The sequence below is a fragment of the Sinocyclocheilus anshuiensis genome, unplaced genomic scaffold, assembly GCF_001515605.1.
Source record: "Sinocyclocheilus anshuiensis isolate Anshui unplaced genomic scaffold, SAMN03320099.WGS_v1.1 scaffold862, whole genome shotgun sequence".
NCBI classification, from domain to species: domain Eukaryota; kingdom Metazoa; phylum Chordata; class Actinopteri; order Cypriniformes; family Cyprinidae; genus Sinocyclocheilus; species Sinocyclocheilus anshuiensis.
The window spans coordinates 790,628-801,406 of NW_015539882.1; the positions used below are offsets into that span (position 1 = coordinate 790,628).

The 10,779-nt window shown below is 34.1% G+C and overlaps 1 protein-coding gene across 3 annotated transcripts; it reads right to left on the reverse strand.

Moving 5' to 3' along the window:
- Window positions 1-417: 417 nt before the first annotated feature.
- Window positions 418-10,494, reverse strand: LOC107685454 (SH3 domain-containing kinase-binding protein 1-like). Of its 3 annotated transcripts, none has more exons than XM_016482046.1 (12): window positions 10,396-10,494; window positions 10,177-10,271; window positions 9,811-9,912; window positions 9,382-9,433; window positions 7,300-7,371; window positions 6,862-7,021; window positions 5,714-5,787; window positions 5,362-5,435; window positions 3,654-3,803; window positions 2,614-2,834; window positions 2,403-2,466; window positions 418-1,163 (listed from the first exon to the last, which is right to left on the reverse strand). In XM_016482046.1, exons 1-12 carry the CDS (start codon window positions 10,463-10,465, stop codon window positions 1,125-1,127), a joined length of 1,173 nt encoding a protein of 390 aa, XP_016337532.1. In that variant the 5' UTR covers window positions 10,466-10,494; the 3' UTR covers window positions 418-1,124. The 3 variants fall into 3 exon arrangements, with proteins under 3 accessions (XP_016337532.1, XP_016337531.1, XP_016337533.1); XM_016482045.1 differs by having other exon boundaries at window positions 5,362-5,471; XM_016482047.1 differs by lacking the exon at window positions 3,654-3,803 and having other exon boundaries at window positions 5,362-5,471.
- Window positions 10,495-10,779: the final 285 nt, after the last annotated feature.

Genomic DNA, 10,779 nt, shown 5'->3' on the forward strand with positions numbered 1-10,779 from the left:
TAATGATGTCATAATAATAATACTTATTCTTATTAAGATTACTACCATTGCAACATTATTTAAAGATGTGAGTGCTTATTTTATACATATATATACACACACAAACATGTATAAATTGTTATTTAATATCTATCTGTCTATATATATATATAATTGCATTAGTGTAATATTATTATTATTAATTCTATAAGTCTATAAACTAAAGACACTGTTATTTTCTTACATAATTGCTTAAATGTATTCAATTAATTTATTAAAAATGCATTTTTAAAGTTCGGAGTACTGAACAAGTAATAATAATAATAATAATAATAATTGAACACACTTTGTGTGTGTGTATATGAATGACATCAAATAGGTTCATAAGCATCTAGAATAAACAAATAAACATTGCAACAATTTTTGATATCTTTTTTAATAAAATCTGCACACATAATTGCATTTAGTACATTATAAAATAAAAGAATATATAGAAGATTTCAAAGAAATAACCGAGTCAAGAAAACAAAACGTGAGTTTTCTCATTGTCATCACCAATGTAAAAGAAATAGGAAAGACAGAAGAGTTTGGAAAGCTCCAAATAAACAAGGCCTCAATGTGGGGTTGCTGTGGAAATCGCAAGGGGTGTGAAATTAAATGCACCTTTGCATATAAAGAAAATAACTGAAGGCCTCCAAGTCAAAAGAAAAGAACTTAAAGTGAACAGTATTTAAGTAAAACGCACTGGTTTCTCCTTCATTTGTTGTGTTCTCTGACTAGCGTTCAGATGCAGTACCAGAGAGGTTGATGATGGGGTAACTGTGTCACAGTTGTGCAGGAGACCAGCTAATCCCCATGTCGACCGCGATCACCTGTCTCCAGGTGTGGGTCATCACCAACCTTTAATCACATGACCCACAGTAAGGCCACACCTGGGCAACGGGTCTGTGAGTCAGCGGCCAGTCTGAGCATAACACGCAAAAAAAGCTTCTTAAAAAACGAAAGCAGAAAGAGTACAAGTGAATGGGGGGGTAAACAGTTGTTTTCTTTATGCAATTGTTCTGATACATTGTTGTTCTTTTTTTGGCACAATCTAATTGGACTGTGGTGTGGAACCTCAGCCTGACCCTTCATCTTGCTTGAGTTCATTTGGACAGGGATTTCTTAATCTGCTCCACTTCCATCTATAAAACAGAGCATAAAACAAAGACACGGCCTGTTAAACACAGTCACGGGAAATAGAAATGAAATAAAACATACTTAAACATACTCTGCTTATTTGCGACTACGCTAATTTGGTCGATATGTAAATGAGACGTTGCGTCTGTGTTCTTTAATTTGCACATTGTCAGTAAATCACCTGCAGAAATTTCCATGCCCATTGACGCTGTTTTGGAATTGCGCTCTTGCGCTAATTTGCCCTGTTTAGTAAATCTGGCACCAAGGCTACATTTATTTGATCAAATGATACAGTAAAATCAGTAATATTATGAAATATTATTACATTTTAAAATAACTGTTTTCTATTTTAATATATTTTAAAATGTCATTTATTTCTGTGATAGCAAAGCTGAATTTCCAGCATCATTACTCCAGTCTTCAGTGTCACATGATCCTTCAGAAATCAGTCTAATATGCTGATTTGCTGCTCAAGAAACATTTAGTATTATTATCAATATTTACAAAATACTGCATAATATTTTTGTGAAAACCGTGTTTTTTTCAGGATTCTGTAATGAAGACCAAGCATTTATTTGAAAAATTCAGTGTAAAACAATGTGAAAAAAACAAAAAAAAACAAAAAAAAAAAGTAAATCTTTAAAGGTTTTATACTTGTAATGTAACTTTACTGAATGAAAGTACTCCAATCTTTTGAATGGTAGTCTAAGAATACTTTTTTTTTTTTTTTTAAATATGAACAAAATTGCTGAATTTAAATTACATGCATTACTTACTCAAAATGTTGTAAAATATTCAAAAATAGAAAATACAGTTGTTAGTCAGTTCAGCATATCTCAATATCTTAATATGAACGAATTACTTCATTAAATAATAACATTAAAATTATAAATAAAATATTAAATGTCAAAATTAATAATTTAAATATGATGCTGAATTTAAATTACATGCATTACTTACTCAAAATGTTGTAAAATATTCAAAAATAGAAAATACAGTTGTTAGTCAGTTCAGCATATCTCAATATCTTAATATGAACGAATTACTTCATTAAATAATAACATTAAAATTATAAATAAAATATTAAATGTCAAAATTAATAATTATATTTATAATAATACCTTTTTTAAAATAATAATAATAGCAACAACACATATTTGGCTGGTTAAGATTGTTTTAATTACTATAAAAAGGTGTTGCACCTGGTTAGAGCTACGTTTATGACAAGTATAATGCCTCCTTACCTGCAGTGATATGCGAATCCTCTTCTCCTCATCCAGTTCACTCACCAGCTGTTTGATTTCTTGTCTGAGAAAACAAATTTGAGAATTAACACACATTTCACAGGCATCAATTAATCAACTTGTTCTCCCCACATCTAATTTCCTTCTAAACTTCCCTCCACTTCTACTTCACTCTGTCTTTCATCTAACCCCCTGTCCCGTCAGTTCATACTTGTGCTGGCTCTTCATGAGCTCCACAGTTCCTTTCAGGTCTCGTAATTGTGCTCTGAGCTCCTCCAGCGTTGTGGCACCCTGTTCGTTCTTCACTCGGACGTCAACAGAAGGGGAATGGGGCCGCAGACCAGCGCTGCCCTGGTGGAGAGAAGCCCCTCCGGACCCAGAAGATGATGGAGGGACACTGGGCTTAGGGGGCAAAGATGATTTTTCAGGAACCTGTGGAAAACCCCCATGAGATATCAGAACAAGAGCATATCCAATCACATTTATTCTATTTATCTTCCATTTCAGGCCGTTCCACAGGGCCTCGGTCTCTGTGTGTGTGTGTATATACAGTATAGTGGCACCATAAAGTATTTGCACACTTAAAAGGATAGTTCACTCAAAAATTAAAACTCATAAACATTATATACTCATCCTCGCATCATTCCAAATCTGTATGACATTCTGTGTACTGTGAAATACAAAAGAATATAATTTTGAAGAACTGCTGTCCATTGAAAGTCAATGGGGTCCAAAACAACACCGAGTGCTGCAAGGATTATGTATTTTTAGTAGGCCAAAACCTGAGCACTTCTGGTTTTATCGGCCTGAAGTCAATTGGTTTTTGGTTAAATGAGACTACAGATGTTGTTGGAGACATTAAACATCATCATGCCGAACAGGTAAATTCATCTGCTCACTAGTTTGCTTTTACAGCCTTGTTGTGTTTATAATCATACTCTTAACTATTCTAACTCAAGCTTTCAGAAGAAAGAATGTCATACAAGTTTGGAATGACATGAGGGTGAGTAAAACATGACAGAATTTTTATTTTTAGGTGAACTATCCCTTTAAGACACACTTAAAATATAAGAACACCAAATATATATTTAAAAATAAAGTGTGACTTAAGTATAAAAAAGTAATACTTTTTTGTGTCACTGTACATACAATGCTTGACTAGGGCGCTCCCTTGTGGTAGGACAGGGATGTGCATGCAAAAGGAGGGGAGGGTGTCAGGGGATGGGGTGACTGGGAGGGGGTGGGGCTTACTGTTATGACTGGCACTGCCTTGGGCATCTTCTTGGAGTTGTCAAGAGTTTTGGGAGTGAATGAGTCCTGCTCCTCCTTTCCCATCTCCTTGTCTCTCCTCTCCTCCTCTGGAGATGGGGAGTCCAGGAGGTCAGGACTAGAGGGAGAGGACTAAGGAGGAGAGCGATTTTTAAATGATCGTGACCAGATAACCCACAGACAGGCGAAGCAGGGCAAGCCCATGTGACATTCACACATAGCAAATAGCACAATCATATCTGACGGATTTACGTTGAACACCTGAAGGGTCACAAATTTATGAGACATCATCAGCTGATTGCATCTGATAGCTGTGAAAACAACCAAATGTGATTGACTTGACACATTAATTGGTTAAAAATAATAACAAACAAGCATGTTTATGTTGTGTGGTAGGGTTATTATACAGTAGTCAACATTTGAAGTGGATCAAAAAAGTTCAAAATAGCAAGAACGGCTATTGTTTTGGTTTTAGGACAACTTCGATGAAAGGTTTTGATCCACTTCAAATGTTGACTACTATAGTTAACTAAAACTACGATTTTTGTTATCAGAAAAAAAAAAACTGTTGCCAAAGCAATGCTTCTTATTTTCATTTAGTTTAACTTGATGTACTAAAATAGCTAAAATAAAAATGAATAAATATTAATTAATATTTAAAAGAAATTAATAAATATATAATACATATGTCTGACGAGAAGAGGCTTGGTTGACCAAAATTTTATTAGTCACAGAAAAAAAATTCCACAGAATGTGACGAAGTCACGCAGTCAGTGACGGACATATCGTTAACGGTTGGTGTTTGTGGTAATACAGTACATCGAGCAGGACATCCAAATGCTCACCTATCATTCATCAACCTCAAATATGGCTTTTCATCTGAAAGATGCATGTAGTAGCAACTTTACATGACCGCTCAATCTAATGTAAACCTAGAAAAATGTGCGCTATTCAAGTGTCTGTGTGGAGTGTAGAAGCTTAAACAGTTGCACGCTTTACTGCATGACAGATGGAGGCGCTGGTGCTCTCACTTGCTCTTAAAATACTCCCTCATTTTTGGTGATACAGATAAAAGTAATACATCCTTCAAATCTGTAAAAACTCTACGTTTATTTGTGTGCTTTTGTAAAATAAAGCAAACAGGATGCACTTTCAGCAGTCTCGGTCTGAATCTTTTTATAGTTGAACAACTTGAGCGTGACAAAAATAGTAAACCAAAACTCTGTATATAGGCGTCCATTACTACGGAGACGACGAGTCAGTGTCGCCGAATTCATCTCTTAAGCCAAAAACAAAGAAAGCAGTAGTTTATCAATAAATTATTTAAATGTTAATGCAGTCTCCTTGCTGTTTTTCCAAGACACATTCATAATTATTATATCTGCTGGTGCGCTGTGGCAAGCTTTATGTGTGCGCTTGAGTGCTTATTAGGCTATGTAGGCAATTAAAGGCTCATTATTATGATTTATATGGTTTATTAATAAACGTCCAACTAATAGTCAACAAATGCTTAAAATGAATGGCTACTAGTCAACCAGAAAAATCTTTAGTGGAGGGCAGCCCCAATTTTTAATATAGACATATTAAAAAAACTAATAAATATTGCAAAAACATAACAAAATTGTTAAATCTTCAAAATAAAAAAATTTAATATAATAAAATAAAATAAAATAGTATCTGGTGTACTCACAGACGTGAAGATCTGCGATCTTGGCCGTCGGTCCATTACACGGGGCCGTGATGCGGTCGGGTGGTTCAGCTTCTCTGTGGATGAGACGATGGTGTCGAAGTCTTCTACATCTTCAGCCGAGCGTCACACAATCACAAACATAAACACACAGGACCACATATATATCACATGCATATGAATCACGAACACAGGAAAAAACGCCAGACTGTAATCGCACATCTCCAGAATGGATGTGAATGAAGTGAAATGGACAGAGAGCTGTTGTAATTTGATTAGATATTGATTATTAGAAGCCTTATTAGTCATGACAGGGTTATTGTGGATTGAAATGCAGCTCTGGACAGGGACTCACCGATATCTACGGATTTGTCTGCAGAGCCTCGGTCAGCTGCCACACCACTGCCGTCAGACTTCGGACTGTCACACCTGTACAAAAGAGATTTAAACCAGAATGAGCTTTATTAAAACATGAAAACAGAGCAAATGTATTGAGAAATAATGTGATACGAGATGGTGAGGATTTCTAATATGTAGAACTGGAAGTCTGATTCATTCTAGTGAATAGGTTTATTCGGAAGGTTTTAAATGAATCTACTCAAAATGAAATAATTCACTTATTAATTGGAATCACTGCAAATAAGTTGTTTTGATGGTTCTAAATAAATCAATTGAAAAATTTAATGATTCATTGTTTCACTGCACAGAAGTTATTTGGTTCGGTTCCAAATGAATCCATTTGCTACACAGATGCTGTTCAGATGATTCTAAAGGAATCCATTAAAAAAACTAAATGACTCACTGATTCATTGGAATGACTGCATAGAAGTTGCTTGAATGGTTTTAAATTGACAAAACAAAATGAGTCACTGAATCATTGGGATTTACTGCACAGATGATGTTTGGATGGTTCTAAATGAATCCATTCCGAAATTAAATTATGTCTGTTCTGAGATTCAGTCATGAAAAATAGGGTGTCATTTTTATTAATTATTTAGTGTACATTTATCTGTTAAAAGTCTGTTTATCACACTAATTGAGATCAGCTTTTTTGTTCCAGATAAAATCTGTTCTGTACTTATCTATAAAAAATTGATGATATCATCTGATACTTTGATAAGATATTATGATGCATCATGGTTTATTTAATCATGACTTGTCTGTGATTATGTGATCATATTATGAGGTAATTGCTATCTCTGCTATCTCAATTACCCTGCTATTATTAGACACTTTTAGCTTATGAATAAATGAATCATGGCTGGAAAATGCACTTTTGAATAAAAATCACTAGGGGGCAGTATAAAGTTTACGATCACTTGTATCAACCAGAGTCTCCAAAAACACCTCACAAAACATTCAAAAAGAAGTAATTCACCATTCTTATACATATTTTGTATCTTTTTATAGTTGTATATAATGGGCTGAAAATCCTGCTACTTTGTGAATGTGTGTGTTCTGTACATCTGGTAATGCTGATACATGTTTGAGTGTGAGACTGACGGCATATTGGGCACTGCTGGTCTCTCGGGTCTGTCTGGGCGTTTGGGTGGCAGGGATGACGGTCGATTCAATGAGTTGTTGTTCTTCGGGGGGAGAGGCTTCTTTGGGAGGACAACTGGGAGGGACGGCTTTGCAATCTCACCCAGCTTCGACTCCTCACCTACATGTAATCATCATCTTTATTAAAGGGCATAAAAAGTCATACAAGTTTGTTTACCGGAAACTAAGAGAGGGTTTGTTAAAGCAGAGAGGGAAAATGTTATTCCAACATTTTTTAGTTTACTTCAGAGAAACAAGAAGTCTTTGAAAACACACAAGCAGTAACCCTTTTAGAGAAGGGCAGCACAGAGCTATAGGTTTTGCTGTAGTAGAAGGTCAGAGTCACAGAATTAGAGTTGACCAAAGCAAATTAAAACAGTTGAGAGAGACGTTACCTACCTTTTTCCTCAGCTCTGTGTGGGAGAGATTCAGGCCGCTCTGGTGGAACCTTTTTAGCCTCTGTCTTTTTGTCTGGGGATCAATACACATAATATGAGGGTTCAACGGGGCACAGCTGACTCATTCCTTAAGCTATCAGCTAAAGTGACACAGAAACATGTTAGGGTATGAGACCACACTGAACATCTGTAAAACAAACATTATAATATAAAATGAAGAAAAATACTTAAGATTCTGCACTGTTTATAGGCCACTAATGAATTTTTATTTATTATTTATTATTATTTATTTATTGACCAAGTGGTTCTTAGTACAGATAATCAGGTGTTCTTTCTGATATTTCTGGGATCATCTAAAATCATGCTGGAGAATATAATCATCAGGTTTTAATACTTGAAAAATGTTTTTTGATACAGCTTGACATATCCACTGTATCCCACAATGCAATACAGTTTAAAAGAGGTTTTAAAAAACTATTATATTATACATTACTTGAAACATGATTACATAACTGTTTTACATGGCTGAGATGGCTGTCAAATCGATTAATTGCCATTAATCGCATCCAAAATAAAAGTTTGTGTTTACATAATGTATGTGTATGTACTGTGTGTGTTTACATAATGTATGTGTATGTACTGTGTGTGTGTGTGTGTCTGTCTGTGTGTGTTTATATATAGGAATATATTAGTGCCGTCAAACGATTAATCGCATCCAAAATAAGTTTATGTTTACATAATATATGTATGTGTACTGTGTATATGTATTATGTATAAATAAATACACACACATACAGTATATATTTAAAAAAATATTTACACATTTATACATTTATATATTCATATTCTTATATTTTATATAAATATATTTAATATATAAACATAACATATTTTTCTTAAATATATACAGTACATGCATGTGTTTGTAATTATATATACATAATATACACAGTACACACTAATTTATTAGGTAAATAAAAAGTTTTATTTTGTATGCGATTAATCGCGATTAATCGTTTGACAGCACTAGAATATACAGTATATTTCTTAGATAAATACACGCACATACATGCATATATTTATGAAATATATGCAATATATATTTATATATAATAAAAATCATATAAAAATGAATATATAATGAAATATATATATTTCTTAAATATATACACACGTGTGTGTATTTATATATTTAAATATACACAGTACATACACATATATTATCTGAACACAAACTGTTATTTTGGATGTTATTAACTGCGATTAATAAATTTAACAGCTCTAGTTAGTATGCTACAATTCAACTTTTTACTCAAATTATAATGCTGATAATGTAATTTGTGATGGAAACAGAAGTATTTTCATTAGTGGGCTTAGACTTTTGCACCAAATTAAACAATTCAATTGCAAGCACATCACTGAAATTACATAAACACTAAATTTTAACAATGTTAACTCGCATACAAACTGATAATGCAAAAACAGTCAAACATAAATATGTCTACCATTTTTCCATATACCAGTGTTGGAACCAGAACTACTGAGTGATCTCTGCGTTCCCTCTTTGTCTCTCAGTCCCATTTCATAGTACGTCAGTACGAAGATTATGTGGGCAGAGTTTCAAAACCTCTGAAGGGAAGCTTTGAAGAACTCTTGTCTATTTATATTTTAAGAGCTTTTTGGGTAATCTGGTTGCACCTACACATATTCACAGAGAATATATTCCAATGATCATTAAACAGACAGCTGATATATTTGTCTTCATTTGAGAAGACATGAATATTTAATATATAATAAATTATGATATAATATTAATATAAACCATTATTTTAAATTGCAATAATATTTCATTATATTTTTTTCTGTATTTTTGATCAAATAAATGCAACTTTGATGAGCATAAGAGACTTCTTTAAAAACATTAAAAATCTTTCTGATCCCAAACTTTTGAACGGTAGTGTACATCACCATATGTAAACAAACCAATCAAATCAAACAGTCACAGACGGGCATGTAAGCTTACATACTGAGAGGAATTAAAGAAAAAATGCAGAAAGAAAAGGAAAGAAGAAGAATTTGTTACCTGTGATCTGTTTAGTTGTTGGTGCTGCAGGTGGAGGAGGTTTCTTAGGTCTCTGTAAGCACAGACACAGTTATAACAAACAGTACACCTATGAAAACACCCACATGCTCTCATTAAAACACAGTTCAACTCATACTAAAACACATACAGTTAACCATACACATTTGTCCTATTAAAAACACAATCCCTTCAGGCCAAACAGCACTAAAACATCAAAGGACATGCTGCTACATCAGGCAAAGGGTGAAGAGGGAGTCAAAGGTACAGGGCAGAGGGGAGCGTGTGTGTGTGTGTGTGTGTGTGTGTGTGTGTGTGTTTCACCACAGCTCTGCCTTCACTCAGAGACTGAGGCCCGCTGTCATAAGGACGGGAGCTCCCCGTTGGAAACAGCTGAAGTGTGTCAGTGAGAGACAAACAAGAAGATCTCACCTCTTTTTCTACCTCAGGAATGAATAACTTCACAAAGTTGTCTGGAAACACTCCCTGTTTGCCGTTTAGCTCTCCAAGCCACCAACCAGCGTCTGCACACTCCTACACACAGCAAAAACACATTTCATCAGTCTATTTTTGTTCTAAAAAGGCCAGACGTGATGTCAGTAACAATTTGTTCAACCACGTTGAAAGCGTAAATTGCAATTAGAATATATTTGATGTATAGTATACTGTAAAGTTATCTGGAGAGGATTTTTGGATCAATGAGATTTCACTTCTTTCATTAAAAATGAAAATATAATTATTTAACATTTTACTTTGTTTTTTTTAGTACAATTTTTGAGTTGTAATCACCAAACTCACCTTATTGATAATCGTAACGATGTCTCCCTCTTTGATTGACAGCTCATCTTCGTTCTGACCTTCGTACGGGAAAATTACTTTGCAAAACTCCTTTGCTGTAATTTGAATTTTCACAATGTCACATCAAGAACCAATTGTCGTATCTGCATACAATTTGACTACATAAACAATTTAAGCATTTAAATAATCCACAGCACAGGTGTGATCTAATCCTTTTACCTTTGGCCTTACTCTCAGGCTCCGCCTTCATGGTTTCCTGGGCAACAGCTGGAGCGACTTTCTTCACCATTTGAGGCTACGGAGAATCAAATACTATGTAAAACACTACAATGATAATTTATAAGCACTACGGTTCAAAAGTTTAGGGTCAGTAAGATGAAAAAAACACACAAAAAAAAAACATAAAAAGGTAATATTAAAAAATTTAAAAGTAATATTGTGAAATTTTATTACAATTTAAAATAACTGTTTTCTATGTAATATATTTTAAAATGTCATTTATTCCTTGAATGCAAATCTGAATTTTCAGAAACGTGACTCGTCCACAGTGTCACATGATTCTTCAGAAATCATTGTAATATGCTGATTTGCTACTTAAGAAAC

What these genes read in the sequence shown, in the direction of transcription:
- LOC107685454 (XM_016482045.1), bottom strand. Translation starts at nt 10,465, where the DNA reads ATGGTGAAGAAAGTCGCTCCAGCTGTTGCCCAGGAAACCATGAAGGCG. An exon ending in AACAACTAAACAGATCACAG is followed by an intron (nt 7,372 to 9,381) that starts GTAACAAATTCT and finishes ATTGATCCCCAG; the next exon opens with ACAAAAAGACAGAGGCTAAA. An exon ending in CCAGCAGTGCCCAATATGCC is followed by an intron (nt 5,788 to 6,861) that starts GTCAGTCTCACA and finishes TCTTTTGTACAG; the next exon opens with GTGTGACAGTCCGAAGTCTG.